The sequence below is a fragment of the Trachurus japonicus genome, chromosome 13 (assembly GCF_045865225.1).
Source record: "Trachurus japonicus isolate A0001 chromosome 13, Traja_1.0".
Taxonomy (NCBI): Eukaryota; Metazoa; Chordata; class Actinopteri; order Carangiformes; family Carangidae; genus Trachurus; species Trachurus japonicus.
The window spans coordinates 40,056,820-40,084,708 of record NC_140919.1 but is presented as its reverse complement, the minus strand read 5'-3'; the positions used below and the strand labels follow the sequence as shown (position 1 = coordinate 40,084,708).

General features: G+C 41.7%; 2 protein-coding genes across 3 annotated transcripts in view; both read left to right on the top strand.

The window, feature by feature from the left end:
• The window catches only part of LOC146976627 (BICD family-like cargo adapter 1), a 165,413-nt gene extending 161,864 nt beyond the window's left edge, over window positions 1-3,549 (top strand). For both annotated transcript variants that reach the window (XM_085796557.1, XM_085796556.1), the window contains 2 exons: window positions 53-173; window positions 2,865-3,549. In XM_085796557.1, coding sequence (XP_085652683.1) covers window positions 53-173; window positions 2,865-3,125 — 382 coding nt within the window. In that variant the 3' untranslated portion in view covers window positions 3,126-3,549. The remainder of the gene's footprint in view (window positions 1-52; window positions 174-2,864) is intronic.
• A 3,506-nt stretch (window positions 3,550-7,055) lies between these two features.
• On the top strand, window positions 7,056-26,059 carry ube4a (ubiquitination factor E4A (UFD2 homolog, yeast)). The gene is made up of 20 exons (XM_085796541.1): window positions 7,056-7,146; window positions 9,490-9,659; window positions 9,868-10,044; window positions 12,791-12,903; window positions 14,263-14,415; window positions 15,206-15,365; window positions 15,724-15,926; window positions 16,034-16,225; window positions 16,358-16,691; window positions 18,037-18,163; window positions 18,386-18,693; window positions 20,270-20,402; window positions 21,791-21,981; window positions 22,349-22,449; window positions 23,004-23,117; window positions 23,471-23,645; window positions 23,752-23,932; window positions 24,156-24,303; window positions 24,386-24,543; window positions 25,271-26,059. The coding sequence occupies exons 2-20, from the start codon at window positions 9,530-9,532 to the stop codon at window positions 25,404-25,406; spliced, it is 3,234 nt and encodes a 1,077-aa protein (XP_085652667.1). The 5' UTR covers window positions 7,056-7,146; window positions 9,490-9,529; the 3' UTR covers window positions 25,407-26,059.
• The last annotated feature ends 1,830 nt before the right edge of the window (window positions 26,060-27,889 follow it).

Below are 27,889 nucleotides of genomic sequence, written 5' to 3'. Positions count from 1 at the left end.
GATTGATAAATTCTAGTGTATATGACTGTGATCTGTCATCATTTCTTGTTAGGAAAAACCTGATGGAGGTCGAGTTGGTGCGAAGCAAAAATGACATGATGTCTCTGAACAACCAGTTACTAGATGCCATCCAACGTAAACTGGAACTGTCGCAGGAACTGGAGGCCTGGCAGGTAAAACCCCAGTTTACCCATAATGCTTTTTACCCGTCACATCCAGTCTACTACCCTTAAATTAACTCCCATGCTGTCGCTTAGATTAGAATTTCATTTGCCATTTGCACAGGTACATTACTGTACATGTACATAGGAACTCTTGTGCGTTAGTTAAAGATTCAATTATATAAGAGAGACAACAGAAAAGGCAGAAGGGACCAGCCCAATCATACAGAAATAGATAACACAAGAGCAAAAAGGAAAAGGGTACAGAGGAAGCTTTGTCACACTGTCGTCCAGTGTTTCCACTTGCAAGTTCAAAGACTTCACAGGTGAAAAATCACTTTTTCAGACATGCTGACTAGGGTTTTGGTGATGGATGATAGAGTGGAGATGAATGTATCTCAGCCAGTCCTCAGTGGGATGTCAGGGACAGACACAGCCGTATCCCTCAGCCCTGTCAGTCTGGAAGGATATAAACGGCAGGTGTCTCCGTCCGCGGGTCCTGCTGTTGCTGAGTCATGATGCCAAGCCGAGCCATCTGTCGGAGGCTCTGATCTCTCGCACTTTAATCGTGGTGCTGCGGGTAATATTTAGACCAAAACACTGATTAGTTTTATGGAAAAATCGTGTTAGCTGAAATCATTCATATGGAAACGGCGGCACATGTGCAGAGAGATGAGCCAAGATCAAATAAAAAACTGTGCAGTAAACCATTCATACATCAACAACACAAGGCCTGAGTAGTTGGTAGGAACATGGGTAATTACTGTAAGTGTCAGTCATGAAGACAGTGCAATCAGGCGTCGTTACATATTATCTATTATTAAACTACAATAAGATACTGAGAACATTTTCCTTTTCCACATGCAACATGTGTGGTTAAAAAAATCTGCCCGGAGCTAATGTAAAAATAGCCCGTATTTACTTTATAGCTTCATATTAGACAAACTAACGCATGTCTTTTGGTTTTTGCTGTATACTATGTCTCTGCTCAGGGGTTTTGAGCTGTCTTTTGGTAGTGACATCAGATCCACTCACTCCATCACCAAATTTCCATCATATCCCATTAAAAAAAATGTTAATTGTCAGTGCAAGCTATTTTTAGAACGGTGGAGCAGAGTCGCAAGCTGCTCAGAGCTACGCTACGGAGGCTCATGGGATTTCTTGGTTTCCCTCATCAAACTCATCAAATACACAATCCAACAACTCCAAAACGCTCTCGTGGACAAGTTGTGACCTGTTGTGGAGTTGTTGGATTGTGTAGGTTGATGAGTTTGATGAGGGAAACCAAGAAATCCCATAATGAGCCTCCGTAGTGTAGCTCTGAGCAGCTCGTGGCTCTGCTCCGCCGTTCTAAAAATAGCTTGCACCGACAAATAAAGGTAAATTACCTGCTTCTAAAACTATAGGGATTATGGCAATGGGCCAATTTGCCAAAATGTTGAACTATCACTTTAAATCCAATGAAGAGAATAATGTGGTAGTCTATCTCTCAGTACTATGCTGCCTCTAGGGATGTCACAATTATAAATTTTCTTGGTACGATTATTGTCAGAGAAATAATCACGGTGTTACGATTATCACGATTATTATGCACTAATTAATTTCACAACACTATGAATGTGTAAAATCAAATATAGTCAAAATATAATTACATTACTCATTGTTTACACAAAATATTTCAAGTATCTATTAATATATGACCAATTATTAACCCCCCAGGGGAAGTGTTTGAAATATTCAGGTCATACACTGTCATCTATACCAAATGTTTACATTTATTTTAATCATTTTTTGTTTTGTTTTGCTTTTTTTTAAATTAAAAATGACATGCTAACATTTAAATTCCTACCAATTCAATGTTACGTTAGGTAAATGGACCAGTATCTGAGCATTTACCTTTATTTTGGCGCCGCATCTGCTAATATGGTTCCAACATCATCTTTTTTGAGAAGTGACGGTATTTAGGAATCTTTACGATTAAAGCAGAAGTAAGCGATCCGGTCGTTTTGGCTAATGCTGCGTTCCAGGCAGGCTTTTGAAACCGTAAATTACAGCTTCAAGTCACAACTTACGATTTTGTAGCGTTCCAGGCAACCCGTAACTCGTGTTTTTCCGACCTGTTTTACCGGTGAAAGTCACTATAACGGCCACTCGTAACTTCCGACCCGTGAACTCGTACCAGATCGAACTGGTACGACTTCACAGGTCGGAAAAACACGAGTTACGGGTTGCCTTGAACGCACCATAACAGTCCTCGTCCCTACGTCACCACATTCAGGCGCATCCCTTGGCTGCACACACAGAGAGGACTGCCCCTTTATGCCGTTCTCTCTCCTCATTGGATAAAACTTGTAGGATACGATAAATGTTTTCTCCTGGGCTCAGAGCAGAGCAGAGTGACTGACAGACCCGTGTTTCGGTCCAAACACTCTATAGAAGTGATTGCTGTCGGAAGATACAACTATTTAAGACTTATATTAACACAAATATATCGCTTACTTCTGCTTTAAATAATTGTGGCGTTTAACACCGCGATGAATTGTGAAAACAAGTAATTGTGACATCCCTAGCTGCCTCCTTGCCCTTTGTGAACAGTGACAAAAATGGTCACTGCAGTTGTTAACAATGGAGGTGAATCTGATGAGTGGGTTAGAGGGTTATGATGATACTCATTTCCTCTTCCTCTCCTCCTCTTTCTCTCAGGACGACATCCAGGTGATCATCAACCAGCAGCTCCGGTCCCAGCAGCAGTCGGAGAAGCCTCAGAAGAAGCCCATCGCCAACGGCATGTCGTTCTTCTACCGGCCCGGCAGAACGACGTCCGCCCGGACGCGCCAGCCCTCCTCCTCCTCATCCTCCTCTTCCCCATCCTCCACTTGGAGCTCAGACACTAATCAGGAAAAAGGCCAATCCCCCTGGAGGGACTGGCTAAGACGTGGCAAAGGGGTCCAGTATGGAAAATAGTGTTTTAACTACAGGAGAGGAAAGAGAGGTCACACGTAAACCTCTCTGGACATCATGTGGCGGTGCAAAAGAGCCATAAAAAAAATACTTTTTAATGTAGTGACGAAGAACAAAGCCACAACGGACAAAGACTTGTATTGTCAAACAGACACTTAACTGAAACACATTTCACTGAGAGGCTGAGCCTTCCTGAAACCTAAGCTGTGACAACCTGGAGCAATTACCATGTTCACAGAATTACATGTGAAGGTTTGAAAGTGTAAATATTGTGCCTTATTTTGTAATATTCAACGATGTCTCGCTGTCAGAGACTTTATATAGTGAACATTATTGTAGGTGTAGACCTGTAGAGAGCATTTATTTGGAGTATTTAACTAAGAGCAGTGAGGAAATAAACTAATATTTGTACTTGTCCTGAATTTAGTCTTAAAGGTGTACAGAAATGGCCGTTTGTCCTGTTTGTCGCGCCGAGTTGTCACGAGCTGCAACACGAGTTTACCCGAGTAAGGAAAACGAATTTGATTGGTCGTTATCGAGCGGGCGGGATATTCAAAGCTTGGGGCGAGACCGAGCTCCGTGTGTGTGTGCGTGTGTCAGACGTTTGAATGACGGATTACGGATCCAATATCAGTGGCTAGTGAATCGTGTACAGGCTGACGTATAATCCGTGCGCCTGCATTATCCAATGCGAAAAAAAAACTACACTAAAATACACACTTTCATCCCGGATTTACTCAAAAATAGAATTTTGCACAAAGTTTGGCCTCCATCGTCTGATAGATGAGTTGTTACACTAATTTTATGACCCAGAGTGGGCTCAAATTCAATTTTCTTTTCTGTACACCTTTAACATACCAAGTCAGATGTGAGAAGTTAAAAGTAAAGAAATATTGTCTGTATATCTTCATGTACACTGAGAAAGCTGATATTTTTTATAATTTCTTTTCTTCTTTTTTTTGGTTTCTGATAAAAAAATTCTTTAAAAAATTTCTCTGAATGACGACTTGGTGTGGCAGACACATGTACTGTATGTTTGTATTCTGTGACGCAGTGTTCAATGTTGAAGCTGCTTGAAACTAAGCAGTTTTACTAAGCTGTCTGACTGACAACATTTGGAATGATTACTCAATCATTTCATAAAGAAAAAAAAGTCCTTTCAAGTTTGTGTGTCTCTGAGTGTTTTTGTTCATAATTTTAATATGATGAACTAACAGCAGGTGCTCAGCCAGAAACAAGAGGTGTCTTAAGATGTTATTTTAAAATTGAGGTCAATTCAGAGCAGCTTATTTACACAAGTTTCTTGAAAATAAGTAGTTTTTCAAGTCTTCTTTACAAAATCAGTAGAATAGAGAAATGAAAAATGTTCTCAGAGTTAAAAAACTTATTTTCTCTTGATCAAATGTCCAAGTATTGCATTGACCTCAGGTCAACTGTGCATGAAACTTTATTTGTCCAAAGTAATAAGTAACTCAGATATTTTGAGGGGAAAAAAAACTTAAATTAAAAAATCTGTTCTGCACCAAAATAGGAGTTTGTACTGGCTTGTGAAATAAAATGGCCACAACATACTGTTCTCAAAAACTAAAGATTCTGAGAGGTCTGAAAATTGTGACCTGTGGAAAAAATGGGCCTAAATGGATCTGAATAACTTTGTCAGGATTAATCTCCTGTGTTTTACAGTCTACAACGACTTTTATTTGTGGGAAATGCAGACATTGTCTGAATCCTGAGTCCACCTGTCAGTGGTGACAGCACAGAAATGTGCATAATTACTGCAATTACATCAGAAAGGAATTGCATGACTGACAGCCAAGCAAGTGGTCATTATCAAGAGCATCATGCCATTAATTTTGTTTGGTAAAAAAAAAAGATTAAAGGTGACAAGTACTGTATAGTTAGAATATAAACTGTCTTTTGACCCATATTCAAAGTCAAAAGTACTACTTTATGTTTCAGTTAGGAACTTTGTTGCAGAAGAACATCATCAGTGCAGGAGCAGACATACCCAACACAATGATACCACACATCCCTACATACCACACATAAGCACAAGTACTCACAACAATGGTTAAATGGACATATCGCCTACAAAGATAAACATTTAGAAAGATATTGAACCTAGTCCTGTCTTCATCATATTGGGAGCATAGGCTATTTAGGAATAACACAAAGGCAATTTATGTCCTAACATAAAAGAACAGATTTTAACAGTCCATGGCTGTCAATCACCATTTTTAAAAACTAAGATTTGCTCTGAGCCTTTAATCTGAAGAATAACCCGACATTGTCGGACTGACGTGTACTGACTGTCTTTTAATAGCCTACCTTTTTTTTTAAATCCATGGCAGCCTTTATAAGAGGAATAGTTCATTAGGTGTTACATATTATTCCTCTTTTATGTATACTGTATGTACGGTATATTTTGTATATAGGCTATTTAGTTTGACATTAATGCATCTGTAAAATACATCCAGGATAGGCTTTATGGTTTAGCAGTTGCAGCCTATGAGTTGGAGACGGTTGGAGATGCAGTCTGCTGCTGCCCTCTGCTGATGGTCAGATACTCCTACAAGGATCAGAGAAAAGGGACTCCGAGTGCAAGGAGCTGTTGAAGATCTGTAAAGCTGCAATAAAATCATTTTCATGATCTAGGTGCCTTGGAAATAATGCAGTTGCCTAATACAACTATTGTTTTCTTTTTATCTTGGGAGGTTAAACCATGTTGCCAATTGAACAAAATAAGACAATCTGCCCCCCCCCAGTATTATTTATTAAAAATGTCAAATTATGTGCTGGGAAGTGTCCATTAAAAGGCGCAAATAATGGTCATACATTAACACAACATTAATTCACACAACATAACCTGTTGTGTTTTAAAAAGAAAAAAGAAAGAAAAACCCAAACACTACCTGTGAATGAAGGCAAAATGTGGGAAGTTTTAAGTAACTAAATTAGTTAATTATCTGTAACGTTATAACGCAGAAATTTAGATTTCTATAACATTTATGATAAAGTTTTACACTATGATTTAATGTTTTTTTTTTAACAACTTTATTGACAACAAGAGTATACACAGGACTGAATACAGTTAGATGAAATAAGTGTATACAACATTAATACACAACCAAACAATCATAAATACGCCAGGGGATGACAGCAAGACAGAAAAAACATAAACTTAAATAAATATTTTGTAAAGCTTACAAAGATCATACGTTTTAACAGCTTTTTTATTCTCACAATCACAGAGGGAGGAGATATATTGACCAACATATGCAGACAGTTCCAAGAAGTTTGGCTTCTTACCAGAAAATTTAGACTCATGTATATAAAATTTAGATAAAATAATTAACAAATTAATCATATAAAACTGAGAATTTAGTTTTTTATCATATTCAGTGTAGCCAAACAAAACATTTTTCCAGCATAAATTAAACTGGGGATAAATATGATCACTGATAAAGCGTGCCAGTCTGCTCCAAAGTTGTCTGGTGTGTGGGCAAGACCAAAATAAATGAACCAAGGTTTCATTGACAGAGACACAGTGGGTACAGTTCACATCAATGTCCTTCAGTTGGGTAAAATCTATGAAGCATTTTAAATGAAATCTCTTTGACCTTATTGGTTAAAAAAAACTTATTAGGTAGTAGCCAGACTTTTTCCCAATTAATATTTCCAACAAATGTAGACCAGTAGGATAAAGCAGAGGGTGAACTTAGAATATCTTGTTGAAATAGTTGACGAATAAACGTATTTTTATTTTTATTATTACCTGTGAAACAAGCTTTCCCCATTACTGTTTCAGTAATGTTTAAGGATATGGGCAAGTTGTTGTTTACATTAAGATTTTTAAAGAGGGAAATAATACTATGATTTAATGTTTTATGAACACGTTACTCAGCAAAGCCGACGCTGCCGTCTCACGTTGATGACGTTTACATCTGTTTACTAAGGAACTGCCACTGGTTTCGTAGAAGCCATTTATTTCAATAAAAAACGCAGATTTCCTCTCGTCAAACAGGTACGACACCACTCTTTGTCGCTTGTGTACTTTCTTCAGGCTGCTTGTGGGTGAACACCACGCAGCGGTGTGTTATCTCGGCGCTGAAACAAGAGTCGTGGTGACCCCATGACAGCTTTTAGCCTGCTGCTAATGCTAACTAGCGCGGCGGCTAACTTAGCTACTTAGCTAGCTAGTAGCAGCAGGAAGCTAAAAGCTGCTCGTTGCACGCAGAGTAACGATGGGATGTCGGAGAGCTGCTCCCGTACAGACACACATGTCATCGCTGTGTGTGAGGTGCTGGGCTCGTGGGTAACCGTGACATCGTGTTGTTGTAACGTGAAGTTGTAACGGAGAAGCACCGAGCACCGAGCTAACGACCGAGCCCACCGGTGGGTGTCAGACTGACTGAGGAGGGGGGGAAGCTCAGCTGCTCCCGGTCAGCCTGTTTGTCTTCTTCCCCTCGGTGTTATGATGACAGAAACTTTGTAACCTCGTCTGACTGGAAACTGGATTGTGTCATGTGCTAACGGTTTATTAATGAGCTGTAAGTTAAGTCACCAACCCAGTAGGAGGAGGAGTAGAGTAACGTTAACGTTACTCTGAGTTCCCAGGTTGTGGGAAGGGAAATCCTCCTCCCCATCGGGGTCATTCCTATGTTCCCACAGCCCTATGTTCCCACATTTCTAACTTTTGTTGTCACTGAATATTAGGCCCTATGTTCCCACAGCCCTATGTTCCCACATTTCTAACTTTTGCTGTCATTGAATATTAGGCCCTATGTTCCCACAGCCCTTTGGTCCCACCATTGGTTGGGTTTAGGCAATGAAGAAAATAGTTGGTTAAGTTTAGTAAAAAAAAGACCCAGTAGAGGCTAGACAGGCCAGATAGATAGATAGAGTCCAGATAGGTAGAGAGAGTCCAGTGGGAACATATGGCCTAATTTTGAGAAAAATCTTAGGGCTGTGGGAACATAAGGCTGTGGGAACGTAGGGCTGTGGGAAAAGGGTTAGGACTCTGGTCCAGTGGGAACATAGGGCTGTGGGAACGTAGGGCTGTGGGAAAAGGGTTAGGGTTAGGGTTAGATTAGCCGCCTATGGACTGGTGTTGAAAATTAGCACTTGTGCTAAACACACTCAAGCAAAGCATCTGGTCTGTCCACTGGAACAGTCTTAATGTATTTGTGATGTCCATATCAAATAAATAAACATAACATAACATAACATAACATAGGCATGGACCCCCCCTCCATCGTGACACTCTGCTTGTCTTGTTAGCGAGATCTTTAAAGTCGTTATTGCAGCCCCTCCTCCTCTCCATGGGACCACGCAACCACAACCACACTGCAGTTTAACGTCTGCAGCTGCAGACTGACTTGGTGGGAACCGACTGAGGCTGCATCACCTCTTTGGTTAAATATGGGTCATAACGTATGGGTACGGGGTTCTCCCCATCAACAAGCCATAAGGTGAACAGAATCAGACAGTATCAATAGTATGCAACCTGATGCTTAATGCTTAATGAAGTTCAGTTCACTCACTCATGTCATTTCCTGCCCAAGAGCATAGACATTGTAGCTAAACAAACAATCAGAAAAAGAAATGTCAAAGTTGAATTAAACTTTAAGAATCTGAGGTTGAAATAGGCTTTTTATGCACAGCTCCACTACTTTCTGAAGCTGCTTTATTTCCTGTCTTAGATTATTGGACAAACTGATTATTAATCCAGGTGTGTCTGACCATTGTTGTGACTAATGAGGTCAGAGTCAGACACACCTGGATTAATCAGTTTGTCCAATAATGTAAGACAGGAAATAAAGGAGCTGGTTTAAGTTCAGTAAGTAGTGGAGCTGTGCATAAAGCCTACAGTATAAGGAAAAAGAATTGCAAAAAGTACAGTAGTGGGAGCATGAATTGAATGAGACATTATACTCAGTCCAATGTAGAGTTGGTGAGGGAAGAACAATAGCAAAGAGGGAGATTAGAAGGGAAGTGGTGGAACAATTATTTGAACACTTTGTATTATCAGAAGACATAGAGGAGTTAACTGTGATAAATGTCATGGAGATAAAACACAGCGAGACCTTGTAGCATGCAGACAATATAAGATGCAAATCCAGGAACTGATTACAGAATTACAGAGAAGAGCGCTGCTCCAGAAGTGGTGTAAAAACGATTTTTAGGAGGACAACAGGATTGATAACACAAGCTGTATGAGTGCCATAAAAACCTCAAAAGGAAGAGGAAGTTGACGTGTTAACTGTCAAGTGCAGGGAGGTGATTGTGATTGTGATTGATGATTTTATGTGTGGTGATTGGTAAAACGCTCTAACTTGGTGATTCTGTGTGTGTTTCCCCCCTGTAGGCTGGGATCTTGGATGGAGTGAGTGTTGAGCCCCAGTGAGATGACTGACCAGGGCAACAACAACCAGAACATCTCCTGCAACCCCTTCGCTGCCCTCTTCAGCTCGCTGGCTGATGCCAAACAGTTCGCATCAGGCCAGAAACCACAACAGCTGTCCGCCGAACCACCGTGTAAGAAGAGCTATCTGGTCTCCTGCGATCCCTAAATGTCAAAATAAAGTTAGCAAAATAAATACATACAGTAAATACATACAGGACATCATTTCAGTGTTAGACAAGCATCTGTGTCTTTTTTTTAAGTTTTTACAGGTCGTATAAACATCAGTCTTAAATGTAACGGCATGGTTTCTTGCTTACCCCCCTGTATGTGGTATCACAGTGGAGGACTCAGGAGAGAGCCAGTCAGACTCGGAGAACTCTGTGTCGGACAGCGTCGATGAGAATGACGACTCCGTGGCAGAGATCAGCCGCTCCTTCCGGTCCCGGCAGGAGCTGTGTGAGCAGCTCAATGTCAATCACATGATCCAGCGGATATTCCTCATCACCCTGGACAACAGTAAGTAGGAGGGAAGTAAAGTAAATGGTCAAGTAGTGAGTCGGCGGGGATAATGCTGAATATAGATATCAAAAACACAATCCCAACAACTCCAAAACGCTCTGGTGGACAAGTTGTGACCTGCACATTCACCACGCTATGAGATGATAACACAACGTAATGAGACAGAGTCGTTTTAGAGGGAAATTCATGCAAAACTGCTGACGGGGACGCGCATCAGCGATCACCGTCTCTGCATTTGCCTCTAAAGCAACTCTTGTCTCGTAACGTTCCGTTATTATCTCATAGCGTGGTGAATGTGCAGGTCACAACTTGTCCACCAGAGCGTTTTGGAGTTGCTGGATTGTGTATTTGATGAGAGAAACCAAGAAATCCCATTAGCCTCCGTAGCGTAGCTCTGAGCAGCTCGCGGCTCTGCTCCGCCGTTCTAAAAACACCTTGCACCAACAATTAAAGGTAACAAACCTACTCCTAAAACAAAGGGATTATGGCAAAATTTGCCAAAATGTTGAACTATTCCTTTACTAAGGGATAATTAGCGGGGATACTGCTGAATATGAAGGATAACTTCTGTTCTGAACTTGTTTTTTTTTGGCTGTGAATAAGACACTACTTGCATAATGACCCGGTAAATGACCTGGGAGTGACACCTCGCAGGTGCTTCTTACAGTATCTACAGTTCTGCAGCAGCTATGTCTGTCAGAGTTATTACATAAAGGTGCATTTACGTTAAAATCGTTATTACTATTTCCTCCTCGCTTTCCACCGTTTGAGGTTTGACTGCTCCTCTCTTAATGACATCATCACGTCGCGCCCCCTTCTTCTGCTTTGGTCTAATGACGCATGAGTGGAGCCACAAACTGTTCATCTGGAGGCGCTTCATTTTTAAAAAAAAATATTCCATGACCGCGCTTCACTGAGCATCTAGTGACATTAGCATCATGGATTTAGTTTCAAAACCTAAAAGGCAAACAGAAATGCAGTTTTTATTTATAGTATGTTCTTCTTCTTCATAAGGTGTATGTGTATTATTAAACTATGTTTAGGCTGCTTATACTATAATACTGGCATAAAATAATCAGAAAAAGACAATTCTATCGTTAATAGCAATTACAGCAGCTGACCAATTAATCATATCTTCATCGTCATCTTGATATGAACATACGCTATAAACACATCACAAAAGCCTGCCAGAATTGCAATGAGTAAGGAGAGGAGGCAGGAAAGGGTTAAATTAAAGGTCTGTTTAATTGATTGATTACTCATGTGCAATTTGTTCAATTAAAGTATGCTCAACGTATTTTTTCTATTATTCTGTTCAGTGTTTGAGGTTGCCTATTAACAGAAAGACTCAGGAACTGTGTGGATAATATGCACACCTAAATGTGTGCTTATTTGTCGCATCTTATTTATAAGTCGTATAGTAGTATTCGTCATTGCAATATCGAACGGTGTCATCGCACACTTTGCTCATATCCTGCAGGCCTAATCGCAGATCGCAAATTTGTTTGGCAATTAACCGTCATTTAAAATGTCATGATTGTGACAGACTTAGCGATAGTAGAGATTAGCGATTAGTAGGGATGTCACGATAATAGATTTTTTTGGTACGATTATTGTCAGAGAAATAATTACGGTATTACGATTATCATGATTATTATGCATTAATTAATTTCACAACACTATTAATATATATTAATATAGTTAAAATATACATTACTAATTATAAAATATTTTAAATATCTATTAAAATATGACCAATTATTAATCCGCCAGTGGAATTGTTTGAAATATTCAAGTCATTAATTGTCATCGATACCAAATGTTTAAGTTAATTTTAATCTTTTTATTTTTTTTTTATTACAAATGACACTCTAGCATTTAAATTCCTACCAATTCAATGCTACGTTAGGTAAATGGACCAGTATCTGTGCATTTACCTTTACACTGGCGCACATCTTCCGACACGGTTCATACATAATCTTTTTTTGGAAAGTGACGGTATTTAGGAATCTTTACGATCAATTAATTGTGGCATTTAATACCGCAATTAATTGTGAAAACAAGTAATTGTGACATCCCTAGCGATTAGTGATAGATTATTTAATTAACATGTAGCAAGTCTATGTTAATGATAGTAACGTGTGTTCACTCTCGGCGATAAGCTGAGTTGTGTTACGGTCCATGTACAACTTGAGATTCTTGCTTTGATCTGATCTGAGGGGGTCAGGGGGACATTAGTCAGACAGACAGGTGTAGCTAAGTTATGGGAACTTGTGAATATCTGCAGAGTGTGATGTTTTCAGTGTGTGTTGGTGGACGGGCGGCACACGCCATCTGAAAGTCATATTTGAAGTTTCCAGTAAGCAACAAATGACTCACCACCTCAAGACAATACAAAGACCCTGCACACTGTGAAGTCTCACTGTGTAGTCTGACTGTGAGCTGGCTGCTTAGGGATGAGTCACGATGATGCTCAGGAAATTCAGGCTAAATTCCCCCCACTGTTTTCACACAGAGCCCCTTTAATGAATTCTTCTGCCACCTCAGTCAGAAATAAACAGAAAGTAAATACATGCTGTGCTCTTTAATCCTCCTCTGTCTTATATGTATGTTCCTATGTTGGGCTGCTGATTTATTTCTCAACAACACTCAATCCAGTACCTCGTGAACGGTTTGGCCCGAGCGTTGCGGTTTGTCACATGTTTTATTTTATGGAGACCCTGGTTTTTATTTTCCCCTGTAGGTGACCCCAGTCTAAGAGGAGGAAATGGGATCCCTCCTCGCTGTGTGTTCCTGGAGGAGATGGCTGCGGATCTGGACGGACAGGACTGGCTGGATATGGACAACATAGAGCAGGTCAGAAGTCCACACAATGTATTTCTGTTTCTCTACTCTCACCAAACATGTAAAGGTCCAGTGCAGTGGGAGAGGCACCACAGTCTATCAGATGCATTAAAGGGACAACGAGGAGTTTTGGAAAAGCGAAGCGTTTTCACCAAGGGGGCAGTTGTCGGTCTGAGAAGTGAAGCTCACTTCCGCGTTCAAAAAACTGCAATCCCCCCGGATTCCTCTGGGGGCTGGTGTCAGAAGGGAGCATTCTCCATAGACCCCCATGTTAAAATCGCCGACTTTACATCCTCAATAAACATGTTAAAAGCCTGGTGTCAGAACGTTTTTTCGTCTCAATCGATAGTTTCTACCCCCGCACACACTCTGAGGGGGGTGAATTTTTTTTTAACTCTACCGTTTTACTGTTATTAGGTTAAAACTCTGGCCAATTAGGGCGCGGAAACGTTGAGTGACAGGTCCGAGCAGCTCCGTGGACAGCTGCTTGGAGGCCAGTGGGCGGGTTCTCGGCCGGCCAATCCAACATGGCGCTGTTCAGGCCGCCATATTTGAGTCACAAAAACGACTCCCCAAAACCAATGGGTGACGTCAAGGATGCTACGTCCATTCTTTTTACAGTCTATGGTTTTCACACTACATTTATGAGCCTCCGCGTGCACCGTAGAATTCTTCGACCGGCGCAAGACAGACTCATGTTTTCATTCATCAAGAATTAAAGTCAGAGGTTGGAAGACGATCACAACCGTCGTAGTTCCGACCATAAACGGCGATTCGGCGGCGTTATTCTCATGACTCGCCACGAAACCGAAAGTAAAGAAATGCTGGTCGGCCTCGCCCAGCATTTCCACCACCACTAATAATAACAAAATAACGACACACGAGACAAAACGATATATTTATCGAAAATGGGCCCATTAACAAGTGTGGGTAACGTAGATTCATCCACATTAACGTGAGACTTTTTTTTATAACCAAATAGAAACTCCTCGTTGTTCCTTTAAACTGACATGTTTGAAAGTTGTATCCATAATGTGAGAAATTCAAGAATACAAGACACAAGTGTTTTGCACAGTCTGACCAGAACGTTCCATGTAAGGTCCATTATAGTATTGTTATTCTTGTGTTTTTTTCTACCTGTATATTTTATTTTATTTATTTACTTTGTTTTATTTTTGCCTCTTTTTCTATATGTCATTCAGTCTATGTGATAGGTTTTTACTTGCCCCTGCTGTCTCTGTTCTGTGTTTGTTTAAAAATGAATAAAATATTGGATAAAAAGAAAGTTATATATCCATAATGTGAGAAATTCAAGAATACAAGACACAAGTGTTTTGCACAGTCTGACCTGTACCTGTGTCTGTGTCTCAGGCTCTGTTTAACCGTCTGCTGCTGCTCGAGCCTGGAAACCTCCTCATCTACATGACGTCGTGCAGCGCCGTGAACCTGTCTGCAGACCGCGATGCCGGAGAGAAGTGTGCCATCCCTTACCTCTTCGCATGTTACCAGAGAGCCAAAGAAGAGGTGTGAGACTTGCCCACATTACAATAATTGCGGCAGTTTAAAGGGATAGTTCATTTCATTTTGGCAAATTGACCCATTGCCATAATCTCTATAGTCTTAGGAGTAGGATCGTTACCTTTAATTGTCGGTGCAAGCTATTTTTAGAACGGCGGAGCAGAGCCGCGAGCTGCTCAGAGCTACGCTACGGAGGCTAATGGGATTTCTTGGTTTCCCTCATCAAACTCATCAAAAACACAATCCAACAACTCCTGGTGGACAAGTTGTGACCTGCACATTCACCACGCTATGAGATAATAACACAATGTTATGAGACGGAGTTGTTTTAGAGGGAAATTCATGCAAAACTGCTGACGGGGACGCGCATCAGCGATCACCGTCTCTGCATTTACCTCTAAAACAACTCTGTCTTGTAACTTTCTGTTATTATCTCATAGCGTGGTGAATGTGCAGGTCACAACTTGTCCACCAGAGCATTTTGGAGTTGTTGGATTGTGTTTTTGATGAGTTTGATGAGGGAAACCAAGAAATCCCATTAGCCTCCGTAGCGTAGCTTTGAGCAGCTCACGGCTCTGCTCCACCGTTCTAAAAACACCTTGCACCGACAATTAAAGGTAACGAACCTACTCCTAAAACTAAAGGCAAAATTTGCCAAAATGTTGAACTGTCCCTTTGAACACACAAGTATCTTTGGAGATCGAGCCGTTAATGGACTATTCTATATAATTGGGAATGTAAAAATAACCCGTTCTCTTTCATAATTCAGTGTCTTTGTTGATTACTCATGCACCAGGTGACGAAGGTGCCCGAGAAGCTGCTGCCGTTCGCCGTCCGCTGCAAGAACCTGACGGTGTCGAACACGCGGACGGTTCTGCTCACCCCGGAGATCTACATCAGCCAGAACGTCTACGAGCAGCTTCTGGACCTGCTGCTGGAAGCCTTCAATGGAGCACGTGAGTTCTTCAGCTCACGCTTCACTTCTTTCCCTTTCCCTCTTCCTCTCACCTCTGCTCTTGTCTTCTTTGTATATTCTCAGTGATGTATCCCTTCCAGTCCTTCTCTGTTGTTCACAAAGTCGCTATATCATTACTCTCACACACATAGTTATTTATTACTTATTTATTGCTAATACCTATTTTATTTATCTTTTTATACTGTCTTTTTATAACTGAATGTTGACACTGGTTGCTGCTATTGTTATTGTTATTGCTTGTCTGTCTTTTTATGTGATGGCACTTTAAGGTTTTAGCTTTTAATTTCGTTGTGCTGCTGTACAATGACAAATAAATTCTGATTCTGATTCTGATTCAGAGCCAGAGGAGGTGGTTGAATTCGTGGAGGAGGTGGTTTCTGGCCTGCTGTCCGACCAGGAGGTGCGCACCTTCGAGGAAGTGATAGTACCGGTGTTTGATATCTTCCAGGGACGGATCAAAGACTTGGACCTCTGCCAGCCTGTCCTCTACTCCTACTTAGATGTTCTCCTCTATTTCAGCCACCATAAAGATATCGCCAAGGTCAGGAGACACACTCACTACTCATTAAAAATAATAAACAATGATGATCATTATTTCAGTGCCCCACCTTGTCAGATCATCCCAACCATCTTGTTTGGTTTTCTCAGGTACTGGTGGAACATATTCAGCCCAAAGACCCAGCCAATGGTTTGCAGTACCAGAAGACTCTGCTGGGGGCAGTGCTGAGCATCTCCTGCTTGTTAAAAACCCCAGGTGTGGTGGAGGGGCACGGCTACTTCCTGAACCCCTCCCGCTCCAGCGCCCAGGAGACAAAGATCCAAGAGGCCAACATCCACCAGGTGACCCGGTCGTCTTTTAGTTTGCTGGGGTTTTTTTTTCCGTATTACAGCTGTACTCCGTTTTTCGCAGTTGTCACACAATATAAACCACCATAAAAACCACTGATCATCTTCACTCCCCTCGTGTTACAGTTTATGGGCCAATTCCACGACAAGCTGCACCAGGTCTTGAAAAACTTGCTCCAGCGATCCGGCGAGACGCGGCACCTGCTGCTCTCATGGCTGGGCAGCTGTCTGCAGGCCAACGCCGGCCGAACCAAGATATGGGCCAATCAGATGCCAGAGATCTTCTTCCAGATGTACGCCTCGGACGCGTTCTTTTTAAACTTGGGCGCTGCTCTGCTGAAGCTGTGCCAGCCCTTCTGCAGGCCTCGCTCGCCCAAACTGCTCACCTTCAACCCCACCTACTGCGCCTTCAAAGAGCTGAGCGAAGAAGAGAGGCGCAACCGCAACGTGCATGCACGAGGTAACTGTGTCAGAAATGTAGAGTCTGTCGCACTTTCCATTAGGGCTGTCAAAGTTAAAGAGGAACCAAGCAAGATTTTCCCTGTGGCTATGCTACATTTTTACCTTCATTAAAAAGCTCCGGAGTAATTGTGATAGTTAACTTCATGACTTGTGACTTGTAACGAGTGAGAACGGAGGCTCTCTGTCTTCACCTGGCGTCTCATGGCTGAAAACCAACCTTGTAACATCAGTGTAGTTACCTACCTGTAGTTAAGACAAATTGAATATACACGTTGTAACATCGTATATGTTATATAATGTCATCCACCTCTCCATGTATTGATTTTTTGCCGACTTCCTTGTAAACAAATGCACATGGCCAGGTGGAGGGTTAGCAAAACAGAGGAAAGTGACGGGACTTGCATAGTTCCTCTTTAACGCATCCGACGCAATGATTAATCTGGAAACAATAGCACGTATGCATGATTAATCACATAACGTGACTTAGGAAGAGCCTGTCCGTATACGCTCTATGGTCTGTGTTGCCATTGGGTTTGAGATTAAATAGCATGTCCCATTTTTTTTTTTTAAGTATATATTTTTTTGGCTTTTAATGCCTTTAATTGATAGCACAGTGGAGAGAGAGACAGGAAATGGGGAGGCAAAGAGTTTTTTCCTTTTAGCAGACACAATGCTGAAAATTAATACAATCCTTCATGTGTATGATAAAAGGAAAAAAAAACACTGATATATCCACTTGATGTACGGCAGCTTCAGGAAGTCAAACTTGTCCATTCACAGCGAAACCTGTGATGTGATTTGTTTAGGTAGTTTGAGGTGTGCATTTGGAAATATAAGTATTTGTTTATTACACTAATCAAAATACAGCACTGATGTGAAAAGATAAACAACTATGATGTGTTATTATTTTTCACCAATCTTTAAAATTGCATCCTTAAATTCTAATGGATTAACATCAATTTCATCCTTCAATAATACTATATAAGAAAGGATGGAAGAAAATACAAGTAATATTCTTATATATAATATTTAGGATTTTAATTGCGATTAATCACAGAGTAGTATTGAAAAAAATAAATAATCATTTGACAGCCCTACTTTCCATATATCAGTTTAAATACATTATTTCATTGTTATGCAGCAGCAGCTCTGGTGTTTATTGTATATTGTTTCATACTGCTTAGATTTCAGTGGTCAAAGGTCACGGTCACTGTGATTTCAGCAAATACTTCTTAGCCACGCAAATACAGACATATAAGCATGAGGCTGTAATTCAGGGTTTAAAAGCAGGAGGGTTTGGCAGTGGAGAGTTTGACTAAATGCTTCCCTGTGGCTAATTCCAGGTCTGGACAAGGAAACCTGTCTGATCCCCGTGCCCCCTCAGCAGCCGGTGGAGTCTGCACAGTCGTACAGCCTGCTGACTGAAAACCTCATCCTCACACAGCTCACCCTGCACCTCGGCTTCCACAGGTACCCGCCTTCAAACAAGCCCATCACACTCATCACTGCATTTCAATCAAGCGTAGCCGGACTAAAAGCCCCTCACGGTGTAGCAGATCTCACAGCAACATGGCGTGCTGTATTTCCTCTCATGTTCACAACCATATGTCAACGTTAAGCCGTGTTGTCTTTTCTTTTTTTCTCTCTCCCCGTACACCTGTCTCCCCATGTATGATGTCCGACCGTGTGCAGACTCCACGAGCAGATGGTGAAGATGAACCAGTCTCTCCACCGGCTCCAGGTGACGTGGCAGGAGGCCCAGCGAACCGGCAACCCCATGTCAGAGCAGTTCCTGGAGCAGTTTGAGCGTCTGATGATTGTTTATTTGTCAACCAAAGCTGCCACCACGCAGCCCGCCATGCTGCAATGCTGCCTTAACCTCCAAGCCTCCACTGCTGCTCTGCTGGTCCAACTCAGCGTGGGAAACCAGGGGCCTGAGCATGTAGCACTCAGTTTCCCTCTGGCCTCCCTGCAGCACAGCATGCTGTGCTACGTACCAGGTTGGTCACACCTTTCACTACACTACACTTCAACTTCAGCTCTGATTGTCAGACTGACACACAGGGATCAAGAGAGCCTCGAATTCCTCTTCATTTTCTGCAGCTTATGCAATCCTAAATGAGATCATGTGATACAGTGTGTTGCGTTAAAGGGATACTTCACCCAATATTGATAATTCACCAATTTTCTACTCGCCATCATGCCAAGGAAGGGTTTGGAGAACTTTCGGAGTCATCGAAACACTTTTGGAGTTCCAGGGGCTGGCAACGGGTTTTCATATAATGGCGGCGGATAGAGCTCACTTTTGAATCGTCCAAAACACACACTCCGTACGTTTACATGCAGAGCTTAATCGAGCTATGCTCAAAATTCGATTTTGGCGTCAAGTCGGACTTCTGTCTTTGTCTCAATATACATGCAACTGAGAAAATCGAATAACTGACGGGGTCCGCCCCCTCATGCGGCGTCACCCGTCGTTTCAGCGGGTTAATACGCCTCCTGTCCTGTTGACTTTTCTGTCACCTCGTAAAAAACTGAATATAAACAACTTATAAGCTTAATAATAAATTCTCAACTGCAGTTCCCGACCAGACGTGCCAGTCTGGGCTGGATTCGCGCTGAGAATAGGATACGGGCTTCCTTTCTCTCTCTCTCTCTCTCTCTCTAATGTGTGTGAAATGCATTGAATCGGCACTGACGTTGGTTTTTTTCTTTACTTTGCCGGGTTCGGGCGGCTTCTCTGCTCCACTTGGTGCCGTCTCTACTGTTGTGGAGCAGCGCACATGCATTGTCCAGTTATACTCCGACTAAGGTGTATACATGACGGAGAAAATCAAATTCCAATCGCATTATCTGGGTGTCTTAATCGGAGTTCTACAACTCCGATTTCAGTCGGATTAAGGTGTTTACATGCACTTCAGTTGTCCAGTTATAGTCGGATTAAGGCAATAATTCGTTTTTTTCAAGTGTCATGTAAACGTACTGACTATGAAACATCCAAATACCTCCATACTGCTCGTCCGTACCGACCCAAGTGTCCTGAAGCCGCCACATGAAAAAGTTGTTCAGAAAAAATGAATTTGATCTCTGTTTTTAGCCTTGTTGTAGTAATTTAGTGGATGAATGTACTGTGAGTAACTGAACACTGATACCTGGCACGCTCAGCAGCTGTAATTTTCAAAAACATTTTGCTGTGGCAGCTGTGTATGACGCATTGTAAAAGATTTACATATCAGGTCAAATATTGTTTGAACTGGGATGTTTCACTTGACCAGAGCCTGAAGCCTGTGGCTAGGGATGGGAAGTTAGGAACCTTTCACATTTAAACCGATAAGGTACCCATCCCCAGTCACAGGCTTCAGGCTCTGGTCAAGTGAAACATCCCAGTTCAAACGATATTTGACTTGATATGTAAATCTTTCACAATGAGTCATACACAGCTGCCACGAAAAAATGTTTTACAAATTGCAGCTGCTGAGCGTGCCAGGTATCAGTGTTCAGTTACTCACAGGACATTCATCCACTAATGGAACATTCCATCACATGATAGTCATGGCTCCTTTGTCTGTTTGTCAGAGTTTTTTGCAGAAAACTTGGGGGATTTTTTCATCTTCCTGCGGAGATTCGCGGACGACGTCTTGGAGTCTTCCGCAGAAAATCTGGAGCAGATTCTTAACTTCATCACTGTCTTCATGGGGAACGTAGAAAGGTACGTCGTTGCCATAGACTGTAAAAAAATATGGACGTAGCATCCTTGACGTCACCAATTGACCCTTCGCCAACTCCTCCCACAAACGGCTATTGTCCAATCCTACGTTAGCAACCGTAACTATAGGCCTGGCAAGCTTTCCGCAGTGAGTCATTACGTTTGCTTTTGTGGACACATTTTGAGACTAAAAACGAAAAACATTTGTTTGTAGAGAAGGATGTTGTTGTTGCTGCTGCTACTACTATGGCGGCAGCGGCGGCGGCAGCAGCAATATAGAGATGTTCAGATACGAGCAGACTTTTTTTTCGACTTGAGCAAGTGTAAATATGGGGATAACCATATGTTCACCTCCGAAATGACAGCTGTACTTTTAGGGCTTTTACCTGGGCTTTTAGGCGAGGGATCCTCCAGGCAGGGACTGCTTTCACTGACTGATACAGCGGTGGGAGAAAAAAAAACAGCAGCGAAAGCTGTATGTGGTTCACAATCGCCCAAAAACTTAGAGTTTGACAACGTTTCATGACCAGTGAGATGACCTAAGTCTTCGTGGGTTGATAGACGGTAAAATGACCAGCCCTTACTGCTGCTCTGTACATTGTCCAGTCGTGTCGTTGAACAGATGTTTTATCCTCCTGCGCGAGTCACGTCACTGAAAACTCTGAATGATCTTTGTGACTTCTTCTCTCTATTATCTCAGAACATTTTATCCAGAAATTTGCTGATATTTCCTTTGAAATTGATACCAAATATTGCCAGGAGCATGGCTGGGAGTGAAAGCTTGCCCGCCGTAGCAACAGTAACCAAGGGGGCGGGGCTTACGCGAAGGGTCAATTGGTTTTGGGGAGTCGTTTTTGTGACTCAAATATGACGGCCTGAACAGCGCCATGTTGGATTTACCGGCCGAGAACCCGCCCACTGGCCTCGAAGCAGCTGTCCACGGAGCTGCTCGGACCTGTCACTCAACGTTTCCGCGCCCTAATTGGCCAGAGTTTTAACCTAATAACAGTAAAACGGTAGAATTTAAAAAAAAGAGTGTGTGCGGGGGTAGAAACTATCGATTGAGACCAAAAAACGTCATGACACCAGGCTTTGATCATGTTTATTGAGGATGTAAAGTCTGCGATTTTAACATGGGGGTCTATGGAGAATGCTGCTTTCTGACACCAGCCCCCAGAGGAAGAAGAGGGGATTGCAGTTTTTTGAACGCGGAAGTGAGCTTCACTTCTCAGACCAACAACTGCCCCCTTGGTCGTTCCTCAATAATGTAATAAAGTCTTGTCTGTAATTAGAAGTCGGTGGTCTCGTGAAGTGGGAGGAAGAATTACGGTGCAGATATTCTAATGAAATGTTCACATATTGCTGCGATCCCTCTCCAACGTCTCCAACAGGATGAAGAACCCACACCTGAGAGCGAAGCTGGCCGAGGTCTTGGAGGCGGTGATGCCCCACATGGAGCCGGTCTCTCCCGGCGCTGCTCAGCCACTCGTGTTCCAGCGGGAGAGAGTCTTCTGCTCGTACAGACACGCGGCTCAGCTGGCCGAGGCCCTCATCACTGTGTTTGTGGACATTGAATTCACAGGTGAAACAGCTGTTCCTCGCAGACTTTAGATAGAGACAGGCAGCACTGAACTCATGTATTTTTGATGGCGCTAGAAATTTTTAAAGGAAGCCACATTTAAATAAAAGGAATCTGGTTAAAGACAGTCTTTGAGTAAAATGTCACATATGAATAAGAAATTAAAGAGTCTTGGTATCGTTTTCTAATCTGATGAAACTGTGACGAGGTTGGACTGTGTGTGTGTGTGTGTGTGTGTGTGTGTGTGTGCGTGCACCTGTGTGTGTTTTTACAGACCAAGATAAGCAGAGAAGCTGGATGATGTAAAAACAAACAGCAGGCATCAAAGAAGCATGTTTGATTTGATTTAGTTTCCCTCTCTGTGTTGCAGGTGATCCTCATCAGTTTGAACAGAAATTCAACTACAGAAGACCCATGTATCCCATCCTCAAGTACATGTGGGGAAAAGATAACTACAGAGAGAGCATCAAGGTAACGAGAAGTGACGGCCTATCTTCAAACGTTAAGATGGAGGGTATTGGTGTTTTTTACCTCACAAAAAGAAGCTCAGTCTGATGTGGTCTTCTTCATGTGGGTGCTGTAAATCTAAATTTAGTCCTGTCTCAATAAGATGGTTTAAACTCTTTAAATACATATCTATGAATGTTCTCTCAGTCACAACTTAAAGTAGATTTATATAAGTGTAGGCTGTAGTATTGGTTTTAATATTAGACTGCACAGGACTGTTTTTATTTTGTGGTCGGTGCACATAAAGATCTTTTTTGACGATGCTGTGTTTTATGGAGTTTATGATTGGGTCGACTTCTTCAATAGCACTCCGTCATATTGTTTTAAGGTATAAAAGGAGTAGTAAAGGGAAGTGAGATGAGCAGTGGGCTGTAAAACCGTCTGGATTTTATAGGATTTTACTTTTTGTCACCCATTACTGTCAATGTAATGAAGGAATGAGTTGGAGTCATTATATTAGATACCACATTCAGCACACTGATCTCACCATGTGCTGTTTGTTTCATCTCTCAATCCAGCATCTGGCCGACTATGCATCCGCGAACCTGGAGGCCATGAACCCCCCTCTGTTCCTCAGGTTCCTCAACTTACTGATGAATGATGCTATCTTCCTACTGGATGAGGCCATCCAGGTGAGTCCGCAATGTTCAACACAAGCAAAACATGTTCACCAATTTTGGATAAAAAATCTTTTCAATCAGATTAGTAAATCAAGTATGACATCTTCACATCTAGTGTCAGTTTGTTGTGATGCTCATAATCATTTAGCTGATGGTAAATGCAAGTTTTACAAAAGTGGAAATCTCAGACTACCGCATACAAAAAGAGAACTGCACAGATTTTGTAATTTGAATCACTTGTTATCCTAAAATATAACCATATTCCAATAGAAACAGCCCTATTATTGATTATCCGTAGTGACTTTGCCTCAGAGTTTGCAGTCATTTTTATACACCTGAAATGTACACATCATGTTTTCTTCCAGTACCTGAGTAAAATCAAGGTCCTGCAGCTGGAGCGGGATCGGGGGGAGTGGGAGGGCCTGGCCCCCGATGCTCGAAGAGAGAAAGAGTCGAGTCTGCAGATGTTTGGACAGCTGGGACGCTTCCACAACATCATGTCTAACGAGACCATCGGCACACTGGCCTTTCTCACCTCAGGTCAGGCAGACAAGGCTCTTACTTGCAAGCCTTCACGTTGAATGGATGAATCGTTTTCTTTATCGATTTTTTCTTTTTTTTTTTCCTGGACCATTTCCCTGTCCAGATATCAAGGGGATCTTCGTGACCCCCTTCCTGGCGGAGAGGATCATCTCTATGCTCAACTACTTCCTGCAGCACCTGGTGGGTCCTAAGATGGGCGCCCTTAAAGTCAAGGACTTCAGTGAGTTCGACTTCAAGCCGCAGCAGCTTGTCTCTGACATCTGCACCATCTACCTGAACTTAGGGTATGTTCACACTCTTCTTTGACCAAATGAATACACGGAAGAAATGAAGACAATAGAAAAGAAACAACAAAGAGACAACAAAAAAACATCTTGCAGTGTTTGTTTATTTCCTCTTCTTTGTATAGTGTGATGTTGTTACTGGTGCCGTATTCTCTGGAGAAGCTGACTGACTATATGCTACAGTAAAAAACACTGATTCAAGGTTTGTTTTTGTCTTTGGCAGCGATGAAGAGAATTTCTGTGCTACAGTCCCAAAGGACGGACGGTCATACTCTCCTACCCTCTTCTCCCAGACTGTTAGAGTACTAAAGAAAATCAACAAGCCTGGTGACATGATTGTAGCTTTTGGACTTCTTGCTGATAAAATAAAGGTATGACTTGACTTGGAAGATGCTTGGAAGGTGATGGTGTTGATTAGAGAATACATGTGTTACGACTGTGTCTCTGTTTCAGTCCCATGCAGACAGACAGCAACAGGAAGAGGAGACGTACGCAGATGCTCCAGATGAGTTCCTGGATCCCATCATGTCCACTCTGATGCTTGATCCTGTTCTTCTTCCCTCTTCCAACGTAACGGTGGACCGCTCAACTATAGCACGACATCTCCTCAGGTGAAGTCTCTTCCTGCACAGCCCCAGAGTTTACACGAGATAGAATAAAATCCAGAGGGCACTCATCTGTGAGCTAGAGGAAATTCAGATCTCTGTCTCGTATTGGAATCTATTGTAACTGAACTGATCTCTGTCGATGCAGAATTGGAAGTCAAAATTGTAACGTACATATACAAATTCAGTGTGTATGTCGTTTACGTTTACATGACACTTGAAAAAACCGAATTATTGCCTTAATCCGACTATAACTGGACAACTGAAGTGCATGTAAACACCTTAGTCCGACTGAAATCGGAGTTGGAGAACTCCGATTAAGACACCCAGATAATGCGATTGGAATTCGATTTTCTCCGTCATGTATACGCCTTAGTCGGACTGAAGCTGGACAATGCATGTGCGCATGCTCCACAACAGTCGAGACGGCATAAAGTGGAGCAGAGAAGCCGCCCGAACCCGGCAAAGTAAAGAAAAAAAAAACAACGTCAGCGCCGATTCAATGCATTTCACACAGCGTGACCAGCAAGAGTGTTTTATAAAAATAAAAAAAAATAAAAAAGAGTCGGACCCCGTCAGTTATTCGATTTTCTCAGTTGCATGTATATTGAGACAAGGACAGAAGTCCGACTAGACGCCAAAATCGAATTTTGAGCATAGCTCGATTAGGCTAAGCTCTGCATGTAAACGTACTGAGTGAGTAACCATGTGTTGATTGTGTCCTCTTTTGCAGCGACCAGACAGACCCTTTCAACCGCAGTCCTCTGACCATGGACCAGATCAGGCCGAACGAGGAACTCAAACAGCAGATATTACAGTGGCTGGATAAGCATAAGCAGGAGAGGCTGCAGCTGGGACCCAGTGGCTAGCTGCCATCCCTCAACAAACAATGGCTGCATCCCTGTTTTCTCTCCTGGCCCACATCTCACGTGCTCCTCCTCCTCCTCCTCCTCCTCGGCTGATCCATGGTGTGCTTGCCTCTGTGGATTTTCTCCCGACTGCTCCAGTCCCACTAACTTTGCATCAGACTTTTTTTCCATGCAGCCTTCATCCTCAGTGGATTCCAGACAAACTGTAGCCCGCCGGCTGGTGACAACTTCCAAGATTCACGCACAGTAGCTGTTTGACTCCCGTGACGCCCTATGGTAAACGATAGTAGGGTGATACAACCTCTGGTTTCTCTCCCCCCCTGAATACTGTGTATTGATTGGTTGATATTACAGTCAGAACTGTGGCCAGAAGCATCAGTTTCAACAGGACTTGTTGAATGTACTGTATGAACTCCTGACTGCCCAGCTGGACAAAACCATATTTTATACTGCAAGGTGAGTATTTTGGGGAACTCGTGAGGCAGAACTTGGATGGAGTCATTTATTATTTAACCTTGATTTCACCTTCATGAAGAATACATCATACACTGCCTTTCAAAGGTCTTGAACACCCTATATTTTAGCACTTCTGGTTACATCTGGAGCAGCATTGTAAATAAAGTTAGCAATTAAATTTAAGGCAAAAGTGAAACTGAATTAAAATGTGTGACTTTTATTTTATTGGAGTCTAGATTCATATGGAGAATTTGAAAACCTGTAGCACAACACCACACCATGTATGGATGAGCGTCAGGGGCACCAGTCTTAATTACAATGCTAGTTAAAGGCCTCTTTAGGATCTGAGAGCTTGCTAATTAATAAATCAATTTTTCATTAACTGCACAATAATCACTCTAAATTTGATGTATATTCAGGATATAACACATTTACATACAAATACAATTAATGTAACATTAATTCTACTAGAAAATGAAGAATACAGACTTAAATTTCTCTATTGTTTGCTGTAGCTTTGATGGAGACGGTTTATCTATATCCTTTTTTGGTTACATTTGAAATTAGCTTAAGTGTGATGATTCAATTTTCTCAAGCCAATTTCGTTTTTGCTTGATGCCTTATTCTCACTTTAGATTAGTGCAAAATGCTACAATATAAAACATGAATTTCCTTCGTATTGCAGTTTGCTCACTGTGAACATTACAACCTCGTACGTTGATGTGACGACATGTATAAATGGTGTGAATGGAGCAAATTGTTGAGTTTTCAAATGTCAGTGAACTTCGCCTAAACTGTCCAACAGATCAGACTGAATAAATCTGGGGTGAAACATAAGCCACGCAGCTGCAGAGCCACACTTCATTTTTATATCCAGGACACCGAGGTTCAATAAAACTTTGCTAGAGGCTGCAAGTTGGATTTCTAAATATTTGTTTATTTGTCCAGTACATCCTCATCTGAGCTTAATAGCTTCTCAGGTCGATGTGTTCCAAACCTAAATCTGGTTGCCATTTCCAATAAGGTTAACAATCTCAATATTTTCTCATTTTCCTTCCATCTGTTCATATGGTTCAATTTTTGACCCTAAAAGTGAGAAATATAGGGTTCTAATATTTTTGATTGGCAGTGTAAATATCATTGTCATACTTTGAATTGCCACTCACCAGATCATAACTGATGTTGAACAGAGTTTTTATTGTGTGAATGCATAGTTTATTAACATGTGGGAAAACAGCTGATCAATAGAAATGGTGCCTAAAACCATGAGCCTTGCAGTGAATATCTTGGTAATCTTGTTTCGCACTCATAAAAAACATGAATCATGAGTTTGAATTATGAGTTTGCTTCTTGAAGGCATATGGGTAGAAAATGAAAGAAAAAGGCAGACAAAGATCACTTGTTTTGGAGTAGCGTTTGAATTAAAGGGTTTTAATTCAAAATTTTGTGGTTGTATACAATTTTGAAAATGTGAAAGACGTACACGGAGATGTATCTGTTGGCATGCCCTCATCGTGTTCTGTTGAATATCTACCACCTGCAGGATTACATGGGTTAAATTATAATGCAATATTTAGTTTTAATCGGGATTATAAAATGTTTACTTTGGATGTACAGTATGATTAAGAAATAAAACTAATGTGCATTATATAAGACATTGTTATGTTCTTTTTTCAGAAATATATGACAGATTATAGATTTATTTATGGGTGGGTAATTTGTGCAGCAAAAATTAAAATATGGTATAGAAACACATTGCAAAAGATGGAAGCATCCATTATACCACAAAAACATAGAGAAGCTTACAGTACATAGACATGTTATGGGTTTGACTATGGGTATGACTTCTTCATAACCAAGGAGATTAAGGCAACAAGCCTGAAGTTACTGACGGTTTTGGATGGGGTTACCTTTGGCGACGACGAGCAGTACAATGAAGCGCTTCCATGGAAATAGCACCCTCTGCTGAGTGAGGGACAGTTAAAAGGTGTAATTGAAAACTGGGTCTAATTGCTCAGTTCAAACGA